Source organism: Mauremys reevesii, linkage group 21, assembly GCF_016161935.1.
Source record: "Mauremys reevesii isolate NIE-2019 linkage group 21, ASM1616193v1, whole genome shotgun sequence".
Classification (NCBI taxonomy): domain Eukaryota; kingdom Metazoa; phylum Chordata; order Testudines; family Geoemydidae; genus Mauremys; species Mauremys reevesii.
The window spans coordinates 5,895,158-5,921,980 of NC_052643.1; the positions used below are offsets into that span (position 1 = coordinate 5,895,158).

Here is a 26,823-nt window from a genome sequence, read left to right on the forward strand (position 1 = left end):
CAATAGAATTATCTTAATGTTTGTTTAGTTTCCTTCTCCTGTATCTGGTATTCTTTTCAGTCTTCCCCTTTCACCTGGCTTATTTCCAGAATAGAAGCCCTCTGCCAAGACTCACAATATTAGAAGTTACATTTTTGATAGTGACTTCATTGCAATGCCTGCTAAATCCTACTGCTACATTCAGAAATACCCTTCACCCTATCTTTATTGGTATTTACTCTACCATTAGGACCCTGTGCATATAAAAACAGGGTCAGAAAAATAAGTCACACTGCAGTCATTAGATCACACTGCACAAAAAGCATTATAGGTTTCCCTGATTCTTTTCAAAGAAATTTTGCCCTCAACAGCAATTTGACCAACAGTTAATGATATTTGGCAAGGATACAATAGTTGCTAGTATCCTAGAATCAGCAAGAGTTACTTAAGATCAAACCACCCTGCCTGAGTAAACTTCAGCTCTAATACAGCTGTTCAAGCTTTGCAGCAAGATGTGCATTGGCAGCCTGCCAAGCATGAGCACTATACCAAATTTGCATTATAATTTACATACGGTTTTAAATCAGAGAAAAATGCCGGTATTTGTAGAGCCAAGACATGCACCTGCAGCCCTCAAAGCCTGAGTATCAATGGCAAAACTGTTAACACTTCTCAGAAATCAGCTTAATGAATTGTCTGGTTTAGCTTTTAGGTGGTCACGCAGTATGGAATGTAGACTTCAGTGGGTTCCATTAAGAAATGAAAGTATTTCAGTTGCAGAAGACTGTTCAAATGTTTCCAAAGAAAATTGTACAAATGGCTACAGTAGAACCTCAGAGTTGCAAACAACTTCCATTCCAGAGGTGTTCGTAATTCTGAACAAAATGTTATGGCTGTTCTTTCAAAAGTTTACAACTGGACATTGGCTTAATACAGCTTTGAAACTTTATTATGCAGAAGAAAATGCTGCTTGTAACCATCTTAATTTAAATGAAACAAGCACAGAAACAGTTTCCTTACCTTGTCAAAAATATATACATTAAATTTCCCCTTCAGTAGTTTATGTTTAATAGTTCTGTACCTTTTTTTTGGGGGGGGGGGGTTATGGGGTGTCTTTTGCTGCCAGATTGCATATATCTGGTTCCAAATGAGGTGTGTGGTTGGTCAGTTCATAACTCAGGTGTTTATAACTCTGAGGTTCTACTATATCTTCCACAAGTGAATGCCATTACCTGCAGGTATAGAAAGTCAAAAGGTGCATTCACAAGATTTGGAGACTAGCCTACTGCAAGTCAAATTAGTTGAGCTTTGGTCTGTGCCTCTTCGGATGCAGAAAGTAGGTTTACAAACAAAACTTGGAACCCTAGCCCTTATGCTTCTGAAGAAGCTGAAAGGCTTAAGGTCTGCAGACACTGACATGCCACCTGTGGAGAGGCAAAAAGATACCTACCTCCACAGGTTGCACAGCACTGGTTTGCTTAATGCTGCTTTCATGGCTCCTGCCAGTTAGACTAATTCTGTTCATGCTCAACAATAACGTAGTCTATTCAAACAAAAACAAAACCAGAGTAGTTTCAGTCCTCTATTGTCCATGTAAAAGCCTCCAATCTAGCTATCAAAGAAGCAATTATTTGGGATATGAGGGATATCTCAGTGGTTTGAGCATTGGCCTGCTAAACCCAGGGTTGTGAGTTCACTCCTTGAGGGGGCCACTTAGGGATCTGGGGCAAAAATTGGTCCTGCTAGTGAAGGCAGGGGGCTGGACTCGATGACCTTTCGAGGTCCCTTCCAGTTCTAGGAGATTGGTATATCTCCAATTATTACCTTTATTACCTTTTTATTACCAGTGCTAAGTAGTAGCCTTTCCCTAATTTAACCCCTTCTAGAAAACAGGCTTCTTACACTGCACTAAATTTTCCAAACCAGCCTACAGTGTCTGTGATATGACACTCCTAGTATAGGCATGATAGCAACTGAGGGACAGAGTAAATACTGCTTTAGGAGATCTTTGGGTGATCTGAAAGTGACAGAAATAGCTTGAATTTCACTCAAACTCAGCTGCATTCTGTATTGAAACTGGTTAACTATCTGGCTGCACAGTCTCCCTCCAGCTGGATACACCTGGTATGTCAGTAAATTGGTTTAAATGGAATATCAATTCACCATTCACAATTTTAAGAGTAGCCCAGAAGATCATTTTAAGGACTACAGTGCTCTCTCCACATAGACTTGTCTAACACTGCCTAGGCAATTTTAAAAGCCAACATCATTTAATCCCCAATGTAGATAAATCAGTTCCCAAAGCAACATTTCTGAAAAAAAGACAAGGTGTTAGACAACTCTACTTATCTTCAAAGACCAGGAACACTCAACTAACAGGTGGTTTATTTATTTTAAAGTTGCAGACCTGTTCTAGTTGCAAGTCAAGTGATTTCAAGTCTGTTCACCCCATCTGACTTCTTGATTAATATTTTCCAGCTTTGTTGTGCCAACACTGAAGTTTTTGTTGTTGTTTTGTTTTTGTTCTTATAAAGTTGAACAACACTCCACATCTCAACTAGCCTGTCTTTTTAATCCTAGCCAACTCTCAGGGCTCACAGGTAGAACACACCTTTGCTGCTCCCTTTTTAAAATGACGTATTGGAGAAGAACTACTGTTAAGAGAATTTCAGCCAAAGGAATGTTTACTGCCATCTCTGTACAATAAATAATATTCAGTGGTTTCTGTTAAATTGTAGAACTCCCAATTTCTCCACCTGCTTCCATCCACTCTATGGCAACAAGATGTCATGGAGGTTAGCTTTTCAGGCAATTAGAGAGGGAAGGTACTCAACCAGAGGCCTGCACTGAATTAAAATTCCATTAACTTTACCATATCCCCAGTAGTCTGTTCCCTACCTGTAATGGCATCTATTCAGTATTCTGCCAGATACTATCTAGGGCCATTTTTAACCACCACTTACAAGTGTGCTATCCATATCCCAACTCCTCTCACCAGCCCATCTATCTAGATTTTCTTGTATATTCTGGATTGAAAGTACAATTAAGTAATGAGGATCCAGGATATTCTTGGTTGCAGCTAGTTTTCAGGCTGATTAGATAGGAAGGAAGGTGAAAGATGACAAGCCAAATTGAAAGTGCTCCAGACTAGACTGCTGGCTCTCTACTTTTCATCTAGGTGTTATACAACCTGAGAAAATAGCCCAGGTGGTTTTCATTATCAGCTCAGAGACACATTATTGAGCATGGTCACAAGTATGTATTTAGAGCAATATGCTACTATATTGATATTATAGGTGGGACCTCAACCTAGATGAAAGAGCAAATGTTGGATGTCCCCTTGAAAGATCTCAGATAAAAAATAAAATTGTTGGACTGCAAGTTCCAAGCAGAAGCTTGTTTTCAAGTGTGGAACTGATGTACAATTTTTGGATTCAACTGAACCAAGGATAAAGGAGATACTTTGGGGCACTGGGTCCAAGTCATGCTGCTGTCCAGTGAGTATCCCACTTGGCTGATAAACTCTTGTTGGGAGAAACGATCCATTATTGATAGATTGTCAATGTTTCCCTTCAGAAGGGCCTCTGCTAAAGAAGCCATCTCCATTATTGTTCTGCTCTGATCACTCAAGGAAGATGGGATTATGGAAGAGTAGTTCTGACATTACCTAGAGCACTGAGATTTCCATACCTATATCCTGATGAAATGGCTGAAGGCAAAGAGATAGATTGTACAAGTGGTGTTAGCCAGTCAGACAAAGATCAGGTACTCATGTTATTTTTAGGAGGGTTGTTGCTTTTGATTCCACACACACACACCACACACCACACACAATGATACACACAATGAAGCCAGAAGTAGTTCCAGTTCCTCATTCTTCTCAGAAGAATAGGGAGGGAATAGGATGCATGCCTGCTCTGCATTGCTCTGCCTCCCAAGAGAGTAGTGAGAGAGTAGTCTGCTAACCCTCCTGTTAAGGAGAGGGGAAGTGGTTCAGATTTCACTGCCATCAGTGTGCTGATGACACTCTTTCAGATTTGACAGTGCTGTCAGATTGTCAGTCAGTCAGAGAGATAAAAATAAAGTAATAAAAAGCACCTAAAATATGCTCACAGTGGTACACTGGAGTTTGCTATCTAGGGATTCTACTGGATCCTTGATGGTTTCTTCAAGGTTAAGTGCAGCAAGCAAACCTTTGCTAGGTAGGGATTAGTCTTTAAGAGATGTGTCTCCCACCAGTTATTCAGATCTGGTTAATTTCAGATTGGATTACTGCAATGCACTCTATATGCAGCATCAGCAGCCACTTGTAAAAATGCAGCTAAGGCAGTTGGTGGAATCCCAAGCATGGAAAAAGCAATCCTTTTCAATTAATTTCTATTCAAATTTGTTTTGTTTTGATTTGATTGATGGTTTGTCATGTCTATCTTATTACTACTTTCCTTGTAGTGTAACTCATTAATAAAAAAAATAAAATCCCTACATTTGAAAGTCTGAGGGCATTTGACTCTGGAATTCCCTGGACACTAAGAATCCAAGGCTTTTTAGGTTAGTGAGAGGTTAGTGTTGTGTGTGTGGTTGTGTGTGTGTTGTTTATTTAACTTTTTAACACATTCATTTATTTAATTAATAATTATTATTAACAGGCCTAGAGATACATGTATTCAATATCTACTGCATATTATGTGTTTGGTGCCTCTTTACTACTACTTTAAGGAATGAACTTCAGAGTCATAATAAATCTCCTAATCAATCAAATAATCAGTTTATCTGCCAATAATATTTTGTAATATAGTTCAATGGGAGGTCTCCAATTAAGTCAGAGCTGAGGAGCACCCAGAAAGGAAGAGGAGAAAAGCAAACCTAAATTCCTGCAGTACAGTCACAGATGGACAGGGAGTATGGGTTTTTTTGTTTTTTGTTGGGGGGGGGGAAGTTATTTCCCTTGACTTGTCATAATCACTGATTTCTGCACCAATGTTTATCTTTGGAATAACAGAAGGGATGTTTATTTATAAAGCTTGCCATTAAACATGACAATGTAATTTAATTGCTGTCATCTGGTGCCAAGAAGAGTCCTATAAACAGGAAAGATTTTGCAAAAAGTAATCATTGACCAATAAATACAGCATTAAGATTAACGCTTGTATGCAATCAATTAATATTGAGAAATGGCTGGCCACCTGTCCTCTCCCCGACTTCCCTCCATTGCCGCTTTTCCTATTTTATTCTTTTAGCTACTTACACTTCAGTCTGACACCTTTCCAAACAGTTCCAGCAATTTTCAAAAGAGGCAAGTTAAGAACTTTTAATAAACTTATGTGTTGATTTCGCCCAGGATGGAACAATGTGAATTACTGATTTTAAAGCATGATTTAAGGGTTTTTTTTAATTAAATGAACTGATTTAAAAACAGGCCAAAGCTTTGTAAAACTAAATTTGAAAAATTATACTAAAGCAAAGTTTAATCTAAAGTTGCAACAAAGTGCTGATTTTGTTAGATGCTTCTACTAGTATGAAGTCAAGACTGCTATAAGTAAAGTCAAAAACAACAAGACTAAAAAAAAGTTAAGGCCCTGATCCACCACACACTTCACCAGATAAATAATTGTATTCATAAAGCAGCCCCATTGACTTTCTAAAAAATTGGTGACTTAATCTCACTCTCTAGGAGTAGATCTGTAGGGGTGGGGGCAGAAGTTAAGATAAACAGGCCACTATACCTCCTAATCCTCTCGCCCACTTTTTTACTTTTCATGCTGCCCCATGTGCACTGAACAATTGCTCATTTCCTGTCCATCAAGCACTCCTCCTCATCTCTTCAAATCTCTGATTAAAACCCACTTCTTCTAGGAACCCTTTGCACTCTCACTTAATTGTTGGCCTATGTATTATCAGTTGCAAGCTCTTTGGGTAGAGAACATATCTAAGCGGCCATGAAAGTTAAGAAACAAGGTGGGTGAGGTGGTATCTCTCACTGGACCAACTTCTAATATCCTAAACAACATGGTTACAATAACACTGCAAATAATGAAAAAATATGGCTGTTAGCCAATGCAGCCAGATCTCACACACACTGCATTCATAGGTATTATGTGCAAGATATGAAGTGTGTATTGGGTAATCATGCTAAATTGTATTAGCATAAATAAGCAAGAGTAAAGCATAAGTATCCCACAATACCTTGTGACAGTACAACTCAGTATTTGGCCTAGGTGGATAGGAAACCTGTAAGGCAAGGTTCATTAATCCTTTCCCTAGCTATATGTATGAAGTGCCTTCCAGTGTGGAACTATGTTTGAAAACAAGAGATAGAAGGTGTACATCAGGTACCAGAAAAAAAAGGCCATTGGGAAATAATCTTGTATGATGTAAAAAGTGATATCTAACTTGCAAACAGGCACCCTATATGTAAGTGGTTTTAGGAGCATAACCCAGGGAGCACAACTTCTGTGCAAAATAATCTGCATCCTGGGATGGGTTAACTGTATTAACTTTCTTTCCTGTACTGCTTTGTCTTCAGACAAATTTGGCTGAGCTTGGTTATTTAGTCTCTTGAACATTAATATCAAACTGCAAGTGTAGTCAATCAATTGGCTACACACTTTAACCAATGTAGCGCTATATAAATTAATACTGGATATGTTTGCCAGAACTCCATTTACAGTCCTTCAACATTACTCCACTGTGCAGTACTCTACCAGCATCTGTGAGACCTTAACAGCAGTCCAGGACAATAGCCCTTGGAAATTAAATCTGTCACTCCTTTTGACTCAACTAGAGAACAAATGGACATCACAAAAGTTTTGGAAGTATCTTCTGTACAGAAGATGGAATATTTTGCTAACTGCTAAAGAATATGTTCTCCAAATCTCAAACAGAGACATTAGCCACACTGAGCTTAAGGCAAATGTAGACCAGAATGCCATCTTGAGACAGTTCTTTCTGAAAAGCAGTATTTAGAACACCTGCAAATGCGTCATACATTTGTTAGGCTTTGGTATGAACTAGGAGAGATCTGATGAGGTGTGTATCTATCAAAAGAACAAGTTGTTTTAGTTATGAGTATTTTGGTACAGAGCAGCTGTCATCTATAAAAAGAAACCAAAGGCTGCAAGAGAGTGGGCTTTAGGAAGTCTCCTGACAAAGCTATCTTTTAGAGTGTTGCCTTCTAGGAACCACAAAATTGTTACCACTTGTCAGATGCTTTAAGTTACTATAACCAGGGCTGGCAGCATCACCAATATTAAGGCTGCCTGACACTTTTCCATTATAAGACTCCATTTTCAGTTGTTTATAAAATTTTGCCAAACTAACCAGTTGGGCTGAAGTTCTCCATAGTGGTTGCCTTCCTCAGGCTGAATTTTTTTTTAAATGAAAGTTATAGCCAGAGTAGTTCAGCTATTTGACAACAAAATTAGAGGAAAATATGTTTTGCCGATGTTAAATTCTGGTGACCTTTGCTTTGAGAGTCTCTTGTGCCTCTGTGCTTTGGAGCAGGGAATTGATATGTGGCAGGAAGGTTCCTTTTGCCATACCCACGAAAATCCAATCAAATCTGGCTAAGTTATACACCTCTGAAAAATAGCAATTGGCACATGTTCAGTACTAGTGAGAGCTTTACAACTGAATTCCCTGAAGATTCTAGTTGTACTAGGCAGACTCCAGCCTGAGCAGGACTTTGACTGCAATTACAGCTCTGGTCTGCTGAAAGCTGGGCCCTAGAACTGCAGAGTCTCAAAAGATACTCAAAAGCTATCTAATTTGACTGTAGAGGGGACAAGAACCACAGCTACGGAAGGGGTGGGAGAATAGATTGGGAGAGTTAGGTAATGCCATAATTAAGTTTGAGCTTCATTATACAGCAGAATATAATGTATTCTGGAAAAAAAAGTCAGACTATATAAACCTCAGATTAAGGTAAAAGATACATAAAATTTGAATGCCCAGTCTATAAATGGGGATAAAATCCACTCATTTTCACAAGATCCCTGTGAGATAAGTGAATTAATGTTTGTGATACACTCAGATACTATACTGATGAGCAACACAGAAAAACCCATGAAGTAATCAGAAGTTCTGTCTTTGAAGCAGGGTTTAAATAGTGAACAGTAAATAAGAGACACATGCTGAACAAAGAAAGCAAACACTGAATTGCTACTCATTCAATGAGTGCAGTCCACATGTGGAAATATAGTCTTTATTTACATGATCACATACTATCAGAATGCATATGCTCAAGGGGGCCGAATTAAGGTTGCACAGGTAACCTTAATTTCCTAACTTTTGAGGGTTTGACTTCACAAGCCTAACAGTATCCTCTTAACATAGTATTTTCATATTACACCTCTCTCTCTATTGTATTTCTCTCCATTCTTTCTAAGGCCTGGTCTACACTAAACATTAGGTCAACCCAGCTACATTACGTCACTTGGGGGTGTGAACTTTTCACACCCCTGAATGATGCAGTTAAGCTGACCTAACCCCCACTGTAGTCAAAGCTATGTTGACAGAATTCTTCCATCTACCTAGCTACCATGGTGACACCTCCTTATTGAACACTGTCATGTCATTAGGATAAGGCATACTTTGTGCAAAACGTGAGGTAGTCTAAAAAGTCATGATCTGCTAGACCAAGGGTCGGCAACCTGCAGCACGCTAGCTGATTTACTGTGGCACGCTGCTGCAGCCTGGGGTCCCAGCCACCAGCCCCACTCAGCCCGCTGCTGGCCCGGATGGACAGAACCCCAGGCAGACAGCGGGCTGAGAGGGGCTCGCAGCCAGGACGTGGGCTAGCAAGGGACGGTGGACGGAACCCTAGTCCAGCAGTGAGCTGAGTGGCTCAGCCCGCTGCTGGTCTGGGGTCCCTGCCGCCAGCCCCTGTAACTGTAAAATGTATTACTGGCACACGAAACCTTAATTACCATGAATAAATGAAGACTTGGCACACCACTTCTGAAAGGTTGCCGACCCCTGTGCTAGACATTAATATCTCATTGGATTCTATGTGCTATCATATGTGAAGTTATGAAGTTTGGCTATGTATGTGTTACTGAAACATGTTGGGAGGTTGAAAACACGCACAAGCAGCCTTTCAGGTACAAGAGTAAAAAGGCCAAACAATGTTAATGTCTTATTGAGGAAATGCACACAAACACAAGGATTACCCCAGAACTGTGTACAACAGAAATCTCTCAAAGACAGCACTACACAATGGGAACTGTTTGACCTAGGTCAAAGCAAAAGAGCTTTCCAGCAAGGGGGGAGGAGATATAAAAGGGGGAAAGGACATCATGATAGTACCTCACTCTCCCAACACCACCACACCTGGAAACACCTGAGGAACAAAGACTAAACTGGGGGAAAGTGATGGTCCCAGGCTAAAGGGATTTCCCTGAGAAACCCAAGTTGCAAAGCAAAGGCAGTTTGTGCCTTGAGAATCTGCCAGCCTGTTTATTACCTAGGGTAAGAATGTGATAATGCATATCCTACCTTTCTAGTATGTTAAGATCAGTTTGCATTTGTTTTTATTTACCAGGTAATCTGCTTTGATCTGTTTGCTATCATTTATAATCCATCTTTTTGTAGTTAAACTTACTTTATGTTTTAATCCAAACCAGTGTGCATTTGACTAAGGTGTCTGGAGAAAATCTCAGCTTGGTTACCACAAGCGTGCATGGTCCTCTTCACATTGAGGGAGCGGCGGACAAGGTGTTAAAGCCACATACTGGCCAGATTTGATCGGAGCAGGACAGTACTGCTCTGGGGTCCTAGGCTGGGAGGCTGATGGTTACCTAGCTGCAGTTACATGCAGGCTCTCAGTTGTCTGTGTGAATGCTGGTGAAAGTGCAAGCTTGGAGGGCTTTGCAGCTTGTGACAGCAATATAGTGGGAGAGGGAACCCAGGCTGGTGGGCCGGGGGCTCAGTGGTAGCCCAGTTCCAGGTGGCAACCCACAGGGGAAAACCATCACAATCACCTCTCACGGAGGTGGATTACCTAAGCCAACAGGAGAACCACTCCCATCAGCGTAAATAGCATCTACACTGAAGCGCTGTAGCATTTCAAATACGGACAATCCCTAACCCCTTTATGTCTCTCCCCCAGAATGAGATTTCTGGTGCTGCCTCTGTATAGAATGGCTGACCAGCAAGAGCATTAGATCAAAACCAAAAATATCCTAAAACAGTTTAACTCCACTATTGTTGAAGATGTGCCACATGCTGTGTGCAGATGCATAGGACTGATCTCATGCCATTATTGGGGCAAAGTAGTAGTTGTAAAGAGGTGTAATCTAGATCAGGGATTTTCAAACTTTCAGCTTATACACTTTTTTTTTTGGGGGGGGGGGGTAGTGTTACGAGATTGCTTTGTAACCTGGGAGTCATGACAGACTGCTCAATGAAAATGTCTGCAGCCAAAAAAGCAAACATGTTAAGGATGCATAAGGAATGGGATCAAGAATATGGAAAACTATAATGCCTTTATATAAATCAACAGTGTAACCTCATCTGGAATACAGCATACGGTACTAGTCATTCCAATTTAAAAGGGACATTGCAGAACTAAATGGGGCTCAGAACGGTCTGGAATAACTCATATGAAGAGGTTGGGATAGTGTTCTTGCTAAAGTAAACTAACAAAACACAAATATGTAAGATGAATATGGGGGGGCCCCCAGAAAACAGGAGCACCTGTTTTCCCTGTCTCATAACACAAAAACAAGGGGACAATGAAATTAAAAGGTAGCAAATTCAACACTGATAAGGACACTCATGGGTAATTAGACTGTGGAACTCATTGCCACAGTAAGTCATTGGTAAGCTCGTCTTCAAAATTCAGAGAGTCTGGACATTTATATGGATACCAAGAAAACCCAGAGTTATAAGAGCAAATGCTAACAAATTCTGGAAGGGATATTAAGCCTCTTGTTTCACGGCTTAAGCTAATCTTTAAGTATTAGAGCTCCAGTTGAGACCTTATGTCTTCTTGATGTAACGAAGAGTTCTGTGTAGCTCAAAAGTTTCTCTCCTTAACCAACAGAAGTTGCTCCAATGAAAAATTACTTCTCTCACTTTGTCTCTCCAATTGTCTGGGACCATCCGAAGAAGTGAGCTGTAGCTCACGAAAGCTCATGCTAAAATAAATTTGTTAGTCTTTAAGGTGCCACAAGTACTCCTGTTCTTACTGCAAACAAGGAGTGTGAATAACAGAGCTAAGAAGAATGTTTTTCCCCCTATTAGTTCTGGAAGGTATCTGCCAAATTAGAATTTGTGAAGCATTCGGACAAATAGCTCTAGTAGTACATTGTACTGAATTTCTCTTTTCTTCTCCCCTATTCTTAAAGTCTGCTCAAAAAGCATCACTAGATATTAGTTTACTGCCACTCATTGTAACAGCTTAGAAAACCTGATGACGTGGCTGACTACAACTACACAAAAACTTTGAAAATTAGAGTGGTGTCACAAAATCTTACCAGCCTTAACTTTATCAAAGCAATGGAAATGTAAGAACTGACCTGAGCAGTAATAGGGGAGTTTAATAAGTTGCAAAGACATGGATTCCTCCCACTACTTCCTTCCATCTCCTGATAAAGGAAGTTAATCTCTCCAACTGCCTGGTTTTGACTTAGTAATGAAATACTTATCAGATTTATGACTTCTACAATACTTCTAACTATTGAAGTTTTTACCAAAAAACTCAGATGTTATAAAAGCCATTATTTGGTTTTACTGATTTTCATCTGAATTTTGGGAGTGCCACAACTCCCAGGACCCAACTCTGGGATCCAGAAAGAGATGGCAGCTCAGTAACAGTCATCTCTCTTTGCAGAATGGGGAGCTAATCTGGACTCTGGGGGTGGGAGGCACCCATAGCCCCAGCTCTACACTCTGAAAGGAGATAGGGCAGCTTGATAATCAATGTGGCCCTGGTTACCAAGCCACCATCTCTTCCAGCATAGGGAATCAGCTCAGAAGTATTCAACACAGGTGCGCATACTGTTTGTCAATCCTATGCCCACATACATATTATCAGCTTTAAAGATAACTATCCATGCTATCAGCAACGGGCGGGGGGGGGGGGGGGGAGACCACCCACCAGGGAGCTACTTTCTTGCTAAAATGGGTTGAAAATGAAACACGCTATCCAGCTACCTTTCAGAACATAAGGGTTTGGGTTTTTTAGAAAGTTTACGAAACAAACAGGAGGCAAGAGTGATTTACTCCAACACTTACCTAGAAAACTGCAAAGTTAATTTTTTGCACCTATTTTCACCCTTTAATTTTTGTAATAAACTCTGAAGTTCCCACAAAAGTTTAAACAAAACAAAAACTGCCTCATAAAACAAACAGCCTCATATTCCTAATCTTGAAGATACCTGTAAACGTACTGATGGCTCTGAAGACATTATCTTATATTAGCTAGTTTGGCCCAGCTATTGTAGGCAGAGTACAAGCTTTCTCCTATCCCAAACTCTAAAAGCAAAACAGGTTCTTGTTCAAAACTCTCATTAACAGAACGGAACTGAAGTGCACTTCTGGAAGGCCCAGCATTTACTCTGTAAAACTGTTCATGAGTAAGGATATGTTATCATGGAGCTCTGGGCTGTCAGCCTGCCCCTCTCCCACGGGTGGCGAGAAGGGGGAGGCTCCAGGCTGCCAGCCCGCCCCCTAAACAGGTCACAGGCTTTCATGAATTTTTGTTTATTGCCTGCAACCTGTCTGACTTTTACTAAAAATAACCATGACAAAAATCTTAACCTTACTCATGAAGTATTTTTCAGATATTATTTTGAGCCACATGCTTAACACTGGAAGTTTGTGGGGTTTTTTGCATAATTTCATCTTTTGGCAAGTTTAACTAGGAGGGATTACCTCTCTAATTAAACAGATTTTCCATTAATTTTCAAACAGCTACTTGATGTACAATTTGATCTCGGTAGTGCCTTAAGGTTAACGACAGGATGTGACCTAGAAGGACTGCCTTTAACTACATGGGTTTTGAACAGTTATCCTGCAAAATATTTTGGTAAGTATTCAGTCACTTGTGTGAAAGTTGGTCAATTGCTAACGCTACAAACAAAGATTAGAGGAAGTGTACCCTGTGCATTTAATAACACTTCACCATCCACCCTGTTTAGTCCATTTCCTGTTTTTTTTTTTTTTGGGGGGGGGGTGTCTTTCGCACAGCTGCAAAGAAGGGAAACTTCTACATAAAGTGATTGTAAAACCAAACGAATTGTCTAGGTGCTTTATGTGCACACGAATTCCCCTAAGTACTTTTCACAAATTTGAAGCTGATTATGTTTGAAGATGATGTCCTTCTGGCTATGTTTTCTGACTTGAGGTGGCTATCTTGATGTAAAACACACACTTTTGCAGTGAAGAAAAAACCTTTAGAAGTAAATGCTTTCTAAACTAAAAGTATTCTGGGGTTTTAGGCAATTTAATCTTACTGCAACAGTACAGGATATTGATCCTAAAGCTTAAGTATATGAAAAAAAAGTTTATGCTTTTTCTTCTCTCAATGCAAGAGATCGAAAACTTGTAAGTTCACACTTACAGACAATTCTGCAACTCAGTTCCTGTGCAACTCAGTTTGCAAGAAGCTTGAATACAAGGCATGTGCCCAAACACTGAGTGACAGCACTTTGAGAAGACATGAGACCTTTTAGTGTATGTCTACACCACAACTAAAATCCCAAGGCTGGCCCATGCCAGCTAACTCAGGCTTGCAGGGCATAGGGCTGTTTAATTGTAGCATAGGCTTCCAAGCTCAGGCTGCAGCCCAAGCTCTGGGACCCTCCAAACTCAGAGAGTCTTAAAGCCCAAGCTCAAACCTGAGCCCAAAAGTATACATTGCAACCTGCAGCCCAAGCCCCTTGAGCCCAAGTCAGCTGCCATAGGCCAGCCACGGGAGTCTAACTGCAAGGTAGACATACCCAGAGAGAACCCACTACTTTATACCTGCTTGGAGCTTCTCATTAAAATACTTCAGTTTTAGGCCTTGTTATTTGATACTAATGAACCACGAGAAAAAGCTTCCATTTCTACAGAAGTCTGTGCTAAGCGATCTGACAGAATAGGGTCAATCTGCTGCTTTTACAAGAAATAGAATGGCAATGATCTCATCTGCATTTCATATTTGGAACCTGTTTTCCATTGCAGGCTGTAGGAACAAAGGTCAACTTGGGTTTGCAATTCAAAGAGAAGAAACTAAAATCAAGCTGTGACACTATTTCCCACTAACCTGCTGTTTTAGAGGACTTTAGCTGAAGCACTGTTATGCTTGCATGACTTCAGTTATGACCTTCTATAGAGGTATCCAAAGACACAAACGCTAGAAAGAACTGGACAAAACTGAAGGCTAAACTAGAAACAATACCTGAGTAGTATTCTTGTTCAACTGCCAAATTTAAATGTAAAGAGCTTTTAGTGCTCCACAGAATGCTTTATTTCTAAGAAAAACCTACCCTTATATCTAGGTGTGGGTTTTTTTTGTTTTGTTTTTTTAAGAAGTTACTTCTGGAGGCTGCTGGCTCTTCTTACCACAGTGATAGACCTCAATATTGTACACCTCAAAAAAAACCCACAAATCAGCAGAATAATCTGACTGGCAACCAAGTTTCTAGACTACCAACCTAAACTTCTTTGCAACTCATAATGAGCAATTGCTTTATCTAGCCCTTCACAGATTGACATACCATGAGATTCATGCCACAAAGAAGTGGAAGAATAAAATTTAGAATAAGCCCTGACTCCACTGTTAGGAGAACAGCCAGCAGCTGTTTTAGTTTCACCTCTGCCTAAGTGGTACTAGACAGAGGTCTTCCAGGGAGGTACATCAACTCATCTAGCTATCTGTCTAGTTTTACATCAGGCCACAGAAAAAGCACTAGTGAAGTCAGTACAAACTAAAATGTCACACGACTTGTTTATACTGCCCTATATACACTGAAATGTAAGTACAATATTTATATTCCAATTGATTTTATAATTATATGGTAAAAATAATAAAATAAGCAATTTTTCAGTAGTAATGTGCTATGACACTTTTGTATTTTTACGTCTGGTTTTGTAAGCAAGTAGTTTTTAAGTGAGGTGAAACTTGGGGGGTATGTAAGACAAATCTGACACCTGAAAGGGATACAGTTGTCTGGAAAGGTTGAGAGCCAGTGGTCTAGATAATATTTTTATTGCCTGTGCCACATAAACACAGCAAGAGGAGAGTAGCAAACTGCAGCCACCAGACATCTGCAGTAACGACAGGACACTTAATTCTAGTATGCACCAATACAAAAATAACTGGGGAAGTTAGTAGAAGGATATCAGTTTCAAACTGAGTACCTCTGTCAGCTGAAAAGACAGCCAAGTACCAGCTAAACAAACAAGATTATATCCTTACAGGAGGGGAAAAAAATGTAATGTATGGGCTCTGGATTACTAAGGATATATTTCCACTGCGGAGTTAACCTCAGCTCTTACTCAGGTGTTGCCCCAACCCCTTTTTGTCATCATACAAAAGTCTTTCACTTAAATGGTGTTTTCAACCAGGACTAGCAAGCACAGGAGGTGGTGTAGTTTGTTGTCACACAGGCTGGTAACTAGTCAACTTTGCAGTGAAGACACACACACACACACACACACCCCTCCTCCAGAGGTCTGAGTTGGAAAGGCCTTTGCTGAAGTAGTGTTGCCCATGTAGCATCTTCTGCTGGGATGGGTGTAGTCAGAGACCTTCTTCCTTTCATACAAACTGCAACGCACATGGAGAAATGCCCCAACCTGTTCAAAAAGGAATGGTGGCAGGCCCCTCACTCCCCTCCACAAGTCCAGAAGTGAGATCATGTGTGTGGCACGTGCCACTACTAGTTCAAGTTGGTGACAGGTCCATGGTTGGCTAGAGCCACAGAAAAAGGGCATGGCCATAGGAACCCTTATATGGTGGTGTGCCTGATTCTCAAGTTTTTGTTCTGGCCACAATTTGGACAGTCAAAAATATTACACTAGTGACAGTCTAGTGTCACAGTTATTTGGAAGCATCATGTAAATACAATAAATCTTTTCAATGTAAAGAAAATTTACTATTAATAAGTTATTTTTTTAAAAGTTTGTTGTAACAAAATTTCATATGCCCCCACAAAAGTCACGGTGCCCGCACTTCACTGGACTAGGGCCCCAGATTGCCTTAGCTGAGCAGGGAGCTGTGCCAGGCCCAGAGCCTCTATAAATCTAAGGAAAGGCTTTAAAAATCCTTACATCAAGAACTGGAATGCCTCCCCTCTGAAACATTTCAATGAAGTAGCAACCCAAAGTCTACAACTGAGATTTAACACAACATCCAAATTACCAGAAGCAGCACTACCTACTACCAGTTATATTTCACCTGTCACAGTTACCATCATTAAGAGAGAACCCAACCATAGTTCAGACTTCATCATACCTTTGATAGTTCACTAGCATGGATTCTTCATTTTTAGATTATTATAGAGGGGATTCAGTTTAATGATGTTCAAGAGAATTCCGAGGCAGCCAACTCTGAGGTGGAGTTAAGCTTGAGAAGTCTGTCTAGATGACTGGGGCAGAGGTTAGGTTGTTTGGGTATATTAACTGCATTTATGTGTTTTCAAACATTTAGGTGTTTAAAAAAATTCAGATTAAAATTCTAGGGTTTTACCATTTATTTTTATAAAGTATGCAACATTTTTATAAAATTGTGCGCACTCAAACTTCTACACAACTAAGCTTTTTGCCTGGAAACGTTTGTGCTCTCTGGACCCTATGCACAATGGAGAAATACAGGGTTTTTCACTGCCCAGTATCCTTGGCGGGGGACATGGGAAAAGGAAGCTGCTTTTTCACTCCTAGTTACTCCTCCCCACACTATCTGATAAGGTTAAGTTCCCCTCTTGAGTCTTCACATCACATTCCTCCTCCAGTTCTCCTCTCTTTCAGCATAGAAGATTTCTAATAAACTTGCTTGTGTACTCTCTAGCTCCAGTCAATTAGGAGTCCTAAATATTTCTCCTGTCAGAATGCTCCTTGGTTTAAAACTTACCCATTCCTGCCACCTGAAAAGGTGCAAGTATAATATGATATTTGGGTTTGATAACCTACCACAGTTGAGCACATGCACACAACAAAACCATGAGATGATAGGGGAAGTGACAGGCAAGTTTTGATTAAGTTGCATATACACATCTTTAATTCTATTGCCCCAAATTCTCTGAAAAAGACGCATATTTTTTAAGCACTCCAATTTGAACAAGTATCGAAGTGAAAACAGAGCTTAGCACATTAGTCTGAAGCCCATCTTAACCATGAGGTCAAAACAAACGCCTTTCATAACTCCACAAGATATTTGCCTAAGCATCCCAAAATTAATGCTGTAAAAATACTCCACAGTGGTAGATGTCCAGTAAAAGTGCTAATTCTCTAGCAAGTGAGAGATCTAAAGAACCACCAAATTCCACTCACATCACTTTAAAATTAAATTTATATGATCTGATCATCATATGTAACTATGGTAGAGAAATTCAGGTCCCCATGGAACCTAATTCAAGGGAGAATAGGGGGTTATTTTTGTTTTACGGTTTATGTACATAGAACAGCACTAGAGTAAAAGGAGACTATAGCTGCAGATGCTTAGACCATATTCAGAAGCAAGCATCTGTCAAACCTGAATTGGACTGGTATGTTGCATGCTCAAACCTTGTAACAGATCCAGATGCCACTACAGTAGTTCTGTGTCCTCACAGCTCTCATCAGCTGTTCATTGCAGAGCAGAACAGATTGACAGAAAGCATGGGTGACAACAGTACAAGTAGAAATTTAATAGGACAGCAATGCCTCCCTCCTCCAAAAGGAGGCATTTCTCTGTGCAAGTACAGTACTAAATGCTCTAAAAATAAAGCCTAAACTTATTACATTGTATATTGACTTTTACAGCTGGATGCTGAATAGTGTAATGCCATAGTACGTCTATACCAAATATGAGGAAGTTATGCCTGAATTACCCTAGTTTAGAGAATGAATTATTCTACAGATCATACAGCAGAACAAGCTAAACAAGAAGGCATTCCTTAAGAGGATATAATGTCACTGAAATTATGAAGACATAGTATTTGCCATACATTTACTTGGGTTGTTAACACTAAAAGTTGATTTTCAAACTGAATGTCTCAATCTGATCAAAGGCAAATTTTCAATACATTTAAGATAAGTTAATTTACACACTTCATTTGACTACGAAGATCTCATGTGCTTTCGAAATCATAAGTCAATATTTCCCAAAGGATGGGGCACAAAGGACATGGAAGACATAGCCTACAACAGTAGGCCTTCAACCTTACATGATGGGGTTGATAGAGGGGGGTCACTTGGTTTGATTTTCTTATGGGGCTGGAGATCGGCTTTCAAATGTTTGGGAAACAATGTCTTCGGTGGCTTAATTTTCTTTTCTCACTTAATAACACTGGTTTGCTAGCAGCTCCACAAACCAAGACTTATTTATTTGTCAAGCACCAATGTGCCTGCACAACAGTCCTTTCCCTGAAAAATCTTAAGCCACTTAGAAGAGCACACCAAGAACATGTACCCTGGTATCAGCGTTATACCTATGCATCATTGGCCATGCTTTTTAGCTACCTCCCAAAATTATAATAGATCAAGTGCAGGCAATGATTCATCAGACAATTTAAATTGATATTTACTTAACTGGGGGGAGGGGGTTACTCAGATTTTTTGTTTACTCTTCTTTGCATTAGGTGTAGATAACAAAAAACAGGATGTTTGTGAGCACAATCAGAATAATTTATCAAGTACCTTGCACATGCTACCATTGGAATTTATGTAGTCTGGCAAGTAAGCTTTTAATTATGCAAGCCATGACTGGATTCCATCCACTGAGGACTTACAATGTGGTCTGAGTCTTGGTTGGGGCCTCTAAAAACTACTGTAATACACAAAATAAATATTTAAATTTTACAGCAGGTGCAGGGTCCTTATCAGCTGCTTTGGAGAAAAATAAAGGATTGTTCCTTAAAGTTCTTGAAAGCAACAATGAAGGTTTCAGATACTGATGCTGCATCCAAGTAGTCCCCAAAACAAAGTATTATTCTACAACATTTAGGATGGCACATCAATGGTGTCTTCTCAACCCGTCTTCATACAGCTATATTAATTCTCTTTACACCTTCAACTGTAAGATCCAAACTATTCTACCACCACTTTGGTGCCTCAGTCTTACAATCTGCTGAATGCAGGGACATCCCTCAGACATAAGCTGCATTGCTTTAAGTGGGGCATTACACAGAAATGAGACTGTCCAGGCAAATCTGACTACTGCATCAGAAGCTTGGTCACTGTTGCCAGTCTTGTGTTTGTTTATATCTGAAGTAGCAAATGGAATCTATGAAGAGTAAAAATTGCTGTCCATTTTAATCACAAAAATTGGGATATTGAAGAAACAGGTTATTCCATTCACTAAACAGTCCTCAGATCTCCTTATACAAGACTGAGCAAACCTATGTATCCATGTAAAAAAACAAAACTCTCAGTCATGATACGGTCTTGCAAGTGAGATGACTTTTCCTGTATTTAGCACATTCTTAGTGCTAAGTACAGACTTTCCTAGGAAGAAAGATCAGCTTATCCTTGAAGATGTTTTCGTAGTATCGGGTATTAAAATTATGAAATTTCAGTCCACTTTAATAAAGAAGTCTGCATGTTTTGCTGAGAAGCCCAAGCCTTAAAATGACAATTTGAGTTTTATAAGTAGCAGTAACAATTTAGCCAGCCACCTTTGTTAAGGGGTGCTACTATATAATCACAATAGCTAATTTTAAAAGTTACAGCTGCATAGTTACATTTGTTCTTCTGTAAAAAGACACATTTAAAACACAGGATCAGAGTACCAGCACTGAAAAGCTGTAAAGGACTAAACAGTATACATTCATTTGAAAATGTGATAACAGAAATGGACAGTGAGTTGTAAAACAAGTAAATATTTTAAGAAACACATGCCCTGTTGACTTCTGAAATCTTTGCATTCAGAAATTAAGCTCTGCAGTAGTTCACAACAGCTGTAAAGAGCTCCAATAGCTCATTCGTCTGTTACAAACATCAACAAGACTCTCATTCTCACCATCGTAGCTGACATCACCCTTCTAACTTTCTGGAGTTCAGGTCAAGGGTTTACAGAGGAGAATCACTCCCTGTGTCAGAAACTACATACCACCATGAGTGCACAGTCCCCAGTCCATCATCTGTCACGCACCATTCAGCTCATGGAGCCTTTCCTTCCTCCTCCAAGCCTCTCCCCTTGCAGCACCAGGCAGCCCTCAAGGCACCTGCTAACGCATCTTTCCCTCACCACCAAATCACACTAGCAGAACACCCCTCCCCTCACCTCCCTGCTTCCACCCTCCTCCCCTTGGAGCCATCCTGCCTCCCTTTACATCATGCAGGCCCTGGAGCCCCCCGTTCCCAGACCCTCCCCAAGTCACTACCCAACCCTGTCCCAACCCTTCCCACGCTACTCTCCAGCCACGAAATCCGCCCTCAGTTCCCACCCCGCAGCACCTCCTGCCAAGAGCTTGCTCGGAGCCCAGGGAAGCCATGCCTGCTCCGCCCGGGAGCAGGAAGCGCAACGGGCCCAGGCCGCCGGGGAGAAGGAAGGAGCCCCAGCTGCACGGGGAGCGAGGGGACCATACGACAAACAGGGGAAGGACATGCCCCCGGGGGCCGGGAGACAGAGCCGAGCGAGGGGCGACAGCCCCCGAGTCCCCAGGGGAAGGGAGCACAGGGAGCTGGGTCCCAGGGTAAGCGTGGGGGCACAGCCCCGCTCCGGCGGCCCTCAGCTCCGAGCCCCGCTTACCATGATGGCTCCGCTGGGCTGGGCTCTAGGGGTGGTGGCGGTGGCGCTGGCGGCGGCGGCTCCCGGTCCCGTCCGGTTTCTCTCTGAGCCAGGCCGCGGCCCTGCCACTTCCGCCGTGCCCGTTGCCTAGGAGTGCACATCCGGGTCACTGCCGTTGGGCCCCGCCCAGCGCCGCCTCCTAACCAATCAGAAGGCGGTTCGCTAGGTATCGCCAAGTATGGAGCGCGGCACGCGTCCTGCGGGGGGAAGGGAGGAGCTAGGAGTGGGAGAGACCATTCTCTTCCCCTGGGGGGAAAGACGAGCTCAACCAAGACAGAATGAGGGGGAAGGGAGAGGCAAACCCGAGGGATGGCGGGGCGAAAGAACATCCCGAGGGGTGAGATGGGGCGAGGGGAACAAACGTGGAGGAGAGAGAGCCGGGAGGAGCCAGAGGGCAGGCGGGAGCAACCAACTGCAGGGAGAGTGGGGGAGCCAGAAGGGAGGAGAGTGCGAGGGGAGGGACCAATCCGGGCAGGAGGAGGAGAGGCCGATGGGGAAGTAAGAGACCCAACCCAAAGGCAAAGGCGTGTGTTGGCAGAGCTGGGCTGGGAGAAAGGTGTGGGGAGTTTCACCGTGTAAATGTTACTCCTTGGGCTTCAGAGTTCATCTTGTTCCTTGCAGATAAGCGGGCAGCCAGTCATCTCTCTGGCAGCTGCTGTTTCAGGCTGTCTGCAGGCTCAGACAGGCGTCCCTGCGTGTGTTTAAACTTGGGGTCAGGTTGGGAAGGGTTCTCACAACAGTAAGGGCAAGGTGTAGCTATAAGCTGAAAAAAATGCTAAAACAACGTTACAAAGTCAAGCCCTCAAAACTTGCCTGAAGAAGTGGGCTGTAGCCCATGAAATCTTATGCTCAGATAAATTTGTTAGTCTCTAAGGTGCCACAAATACTCCTGTTCTTTTTGCAGATCCAGACTAACAGGGCTGCTACGCTGAAACCTGTGAGACTAAAGGTTGCTCATGCAACTGGGATTTAGTCCCTTTGTGCATATGCATTATGATACCATCTTTAATTACATTATTGCATACTGTTTTTCCACAGGACCTCTGGCTCAGTCAATGCATGGGAGGGACAGTGGTCATTGAGTAAGCAGATATTCAATATTTTGTTTTAGTCTTATTGTTTGATGTGTGGCCCCAGGCTTTATTTAGTTAACACTATTCAAAACCTGCTCTGAAAACAGAAATATTAATTTCCACATGGGCTTTTTGGGGGGGCTTATCCCCATATATCTGAGCACTTCACAAACATTAATTAATTTACTTCCACAACACCTCTGTGAAGCGAAGGAGTGGTGTTATTTCCATTTTACAGATGGAGAACTGTGCTATGTTAAGGTCAGAAGTGTCTACTATTTTTAGATGCCCAGTTTGAGGTGCTTAAGTTCTGATTTTTCAGAATACTGAGTATTATAAAGAAGTTCTTATGTTCAAAGCACAGCTTCCATTGACTTCAGTTGTAGCTGTGAGTGCTCAGCACTTCTGCAACTCAAACCCCAGATCAACTGTACAACAAATATAACTCCACTGAAGTCAGGAGAATAACACCAAGGGAGAATCTGGCTCATTGCTCTATAGCCTTTTTGGAACAAGTGTTTGGCCTGTGTTTCACAAGAGTTGGAGTGCCAGGTTCCTGAGGACCCTCTGTTAGTGCTTTTTGGCATCCAAATTGCAGACTTGGCCCTAGCATAAACCAAAAACCCTTTTGTCGCTCCATTTACTTTTCTTAGCCTGGAGGCGCTTGCTGTGGAAACTGGAAATGCTGACGAGGAGTCACAAAATGCTTCCTCGTCTGATGTAATGTCATTGGAGCTGGTATGAAATTCTCTGATATGTTGTGTGAGTGCAACACTTGTATTAAGATTGTAACAGAAATTCTGCATTCTTTGGGGAATTGCTTCAAATTTTCCATGGATATAATATCTTGCCTATATACCCTTCTGGCTGGAGATGACGAGGGAACAGCTCTGATTTTACTCTACTAGGTTAACACCATTGTCCATTGCTTGAACCTAAATGTCATTAAATAGATATGTTACAGTATTTTTCCAAAGGGAAAACGCTCTGCCATTGTTCATTTGTATTTAATGTAACATAGCACAGACTAAGCAGCTGCAAATTTCAGTTTTGAAAATGGATAGGTTTTCAGACAAGTTTTAGTGCACCCTTACCACAGCTAACAGGTGAACTGGATAACAATACCTACAATGTGATAAGTAGGTGACTTTTCATTAAAAGTTATCCAAATTGCTCATTTCATAGCTCTCACTGCACTTGCAAATTAGATATGCAGTTGTGCACATTTGGAATTTGTCTGACAATCTGATGCTACCTTTTTTCTAAGTCAACTTGTGCCCTTCTGGTCTTCCCCTCGCCCCATGTATTTCTGTGCTGCTATTTTGAAAATCATGCCCCTTTTAGCTCAGTGAACAGGTAGCCCCTGGAAAGTGAAGAGTTATTAGGCTGTACAATTAGGAAAATGCTGGAAGGGGTATCACTTGGGGCATTTAAAACTAGACTGGGCAAAACATTATCACATGTACAGTAGGGAACAATCTTGCACTATCTTGTAGGCGGGTTATGGACCTAATACAATTTTTCTAGCTCTGTGTTCCATGGACCAGATCCTAGCCGGTGTAAATAAGTATAGCTTCATTGAGGACAGTAGTAGTATGTCCATTTACACCAGGCAATGACTGAACCTATGACTTTTGCCTCCATAGGTAGGCCAGGATTATCAGGCTGTATATTTAGCTGGGCTCAGGCCCAGTCTCCTTGCTTATAGGCTGTAATTGCACCTTGCTGTTCAGCGAAGGAACATACAGCCGGAGGGGGAAATTGCAGCCTGGTTTATTTTAAACAATTTCCAAAGTCCAAATGAACTTTGAGACTAAGAGGATGTTTTTCTTTGTGGCAGAAATACAAGCATCCTGGACTTTATTTTCCTGCTAGTAGGTATAAAGAAGAATAAACAGCTGCTTTCTGTTTTCCCAGAAATATTTGCATTAGGATGATCTGCAAATTCTTACTCAGATTGATGGAACATCTCTTTAAATGAGGACCAGATGCTTGCTCTGCTTGTTTATGGCAGGACATGCTTAAAGGAACTTTTTTTTGTTTGTTTATTAAGATGTGGGACCAGAGTCTTTCTGGTAAATTGTAATTTGCAATGTGGGTGATATCTTAATAAGGAGAGAGTTTTGTGCATGTAACTATAGTTGCAGGCATCCCACCTTCTGCTGTGATTTGCTGAGATCCTATCAGTTAAATAAGGCTCAGCTGGATCAATTTGTGAATGGGAGACCTCCAAAAATGGGTAAGCATTGGAGGAGGTGGTGGTAGTAATTTCACGAGTTCATATTGCATCAAGGTAAGGCAGGGGTGGGCAAACTTTTTGGCCTGAGGGCCACATCTCGGTATGGAAACTGTATGAGGGGTCATGAATGCTCATGAAATTGGGGGTTGGGGTGTGGGAGGCAGTGAGGGCACTGGCTGGAGGTGCGGGCTCTGGGGTGGGGCCAGAAATGAGTTCAGGGTGCGGGAGGGTGCTGTGGGCTGGGTTTGGAGGGCAGGAGGGGGATCAGGGCTGGGGTAGAGAATTGGGGCACGGGAGGAGGTCAGGGGTGCGGGCTCCAAGCAGCACTTACCTCAAGTAGCTCTAGGAAGCAGTGGCATGTTCCCCCCCCTCTGGCTCCTACGTGGAGGTGCGGCCAGGCAGCTCTGTGCACTGCCCCGTCGCAGGCACCGCCCCTGCAGCTCCCACTGGCCGCGGTTCCTGGCCAATGGGAGCTGCAGAGCCCCCTGGCTGCCCCTACACGTAGGAGCTGGAGGAGGGACATGCCGCTGCTTCCAGGAGCTGCACAGAGCCATGGCACGTGTGGAGTGCGGCAAACCCCCCACTCCCTGGCAGGAGCTCAAGGGCCAGATTAAAAGGTCAGATGGGCCGGATGCTGCCCATAGTTTGCCCACTCCTGATGTAAGGGGTAGTGTGTTACTGGAGGTACCATCTTTGACTTTGTTATGAGACCTGAAAAAAGGGGGGGAGCACTTTTCACTTGGAGCCATTAAAGATTTCATACTCTCTGAAAATAAGTACTATGTGATGCTAGTTAACCCTAACATTTTGGGGCAATTCATACTTGGGTAGTTATACAGTCCTTCCCTAAATTCCTTTTGCAATGACAAGATTTTTTCTTCTATCCTACATTGTTGCAAAGTAATTCCTTTGCACTGTTAAACAGCTGTTGTGTTCCTCCTCAGAGGTGTATACATTTCAGGGCTGGGTGAAGTGATCTTGTTACATTTGTCTCTGTATTATTTTTGATTTGTCTGAAAAGTGTCATGCATATTTATGTTTCCCTGGTAGTAATAATAATCAATATATAATTTGTGTTTTGGTTTTGAAAGTATGTAGATGTAAGGTAACATATGTGTGTGAGGCAGTAATTAGTATCACCTTTACCAGTGGCTGGTTTTCTCTTCACTAACAGAAACAAATTCAGTTGGGAATGCTGTGGTGTTGTTGACGACAAAGATTGAGATGAGTTTACCCAGTTCTGTTGTGTAGCACACTAATGTAAAAGTGACAGATAGACAGCTGGAGTTAAGCATGAAGGAAATGGGAAGTCCTCTGAGTCTCTGTTCAAGGAAATTCCTGACACTGACATGGTGCTGTGCTAAAAAGAGTGAAAACTGAAGAAAGCAAAGGGGAGAACAGGAAAGAATCAAGGATTAAACATTACCCAAGAGAAGAGACTTCAGGCTATGGTCGCAGGCGAAGGATGCACCTCAACAGGCAGCTAAAGAAGCCATCTCTCTGGGACCCATAAGGCAGGATGAGGAAATGAGGAGGACAGAGGGCAAGATGGATAAATGTTATTAGCAGCAGGGATTTGTGAGAGTGAAAAGTGAGTTATGGGTAGGAACCAGATGTCTGTTGCTGTGTACTTTGTGTGGTCATTTACACCAGTACAAAGCACTACTACATTGGAATGGCAACATCTGACACCCCCTTTGCACTGGTGTAAATGCCTGCACCGTGTGTACAGCAACAGAAAATCAGACTTTTTCTACAAGGGGAGACAAGTTGACCAGCAAGAATTCAGGTAGAGGGAAGAGGCTCAGAGCCCAGAGAGATGGATTCTGTTTCCAGCCCCGTTACTTACTTGCTGTGTGAGCTTGGGCAATCAACTCGACCTCTCTGTAACTCAGTTCCTGCATCTGCAAAGCAAAGATGCTACTCGCGTCTATAAGGTATTTTGAGATCTATAAATGGAAAAAGTGCTATATGAATGTAAGTTATTATTATTAATTTTATTTAAACATCAACAGGTAAGATGTTGATGCTAAAGATTAATGATAGTCCCATGGCATATGGATGTCTCTACACAGCTGTGCATTGATTACAACTACAAGAAAAACAAGACATTCACGATCTGGCTTTTGCCACCAGGTTCAGTTGCAGCAGAAATCTTGGGGCGGAGGGGGATGCTGGTGCCACTGGACTGAAGAGAGAGGAAAACAATGGTGGATTAGCTGCTTCACCACCTCCAGAGACAGCACCTTGCTCAGTTCCATTGGATCAAGGTTTAATATAGTGCGTGCGTTTCAGTCGCATGATGATATAGGATCATCCATCACAAGAGAAACTTAATGCGCTCCGAGGGGCTTAGGGTCAGGTACTGAGTGTCTTAAAAATTAGGGGAATATAAACAAAGGAGACAAACAATGATGTCAGTTGACAGCTTAATAGTTCTACAAGGTCAGATTCATGTGTAATTAATAACAGGGCTTTTGATCTTGCTACCAGTGACTATGAAATCCATGTGCTTTCCCTGTAAACTTGACTGTATTTAAGGAAGCAAAAGGATAAATACTTTTTTATTAGCATTATGAAGTGCTTTTCACGTTAAGCCAGAACTTTGTAAAGCATTT

General features: G+C 41.7%; 1 protein-coding gene across 3 annotated transcripts in view; it reads right to left on the reverse strand.

Annotated features, from left to right (window-relative positions):
* CAPZB (capping actin protein of muscle Z-line subunit beta) overlaps positions 1-21,006 on the reverse strand; it is a 107,061-nt gene extending 86,055 nt beyond the window's left edge. For 2 of the 3 annotated variants that reach the window (XM_039508698.1, XM_039508696.1), the window contains exon 1: positions 20,213-20,233. In XM_039508698.1, the coding sequence (XP_039364632.1) occupies positions 20,213-20,218 (6 nt within the window). In that variant the 5' untranslated portion in view covers positions 20,219-20,233. Of the gene's footprint in view, positions 1-20,212; positions 20,234-20,854 lie in introns of those variants that run through there. The other variant, XM_039508697.1, reaches the window with a different exon arrangement.
* Between the last annotated feature and the right edge of the window lie 5,817 nt (positions 21,007-26,823).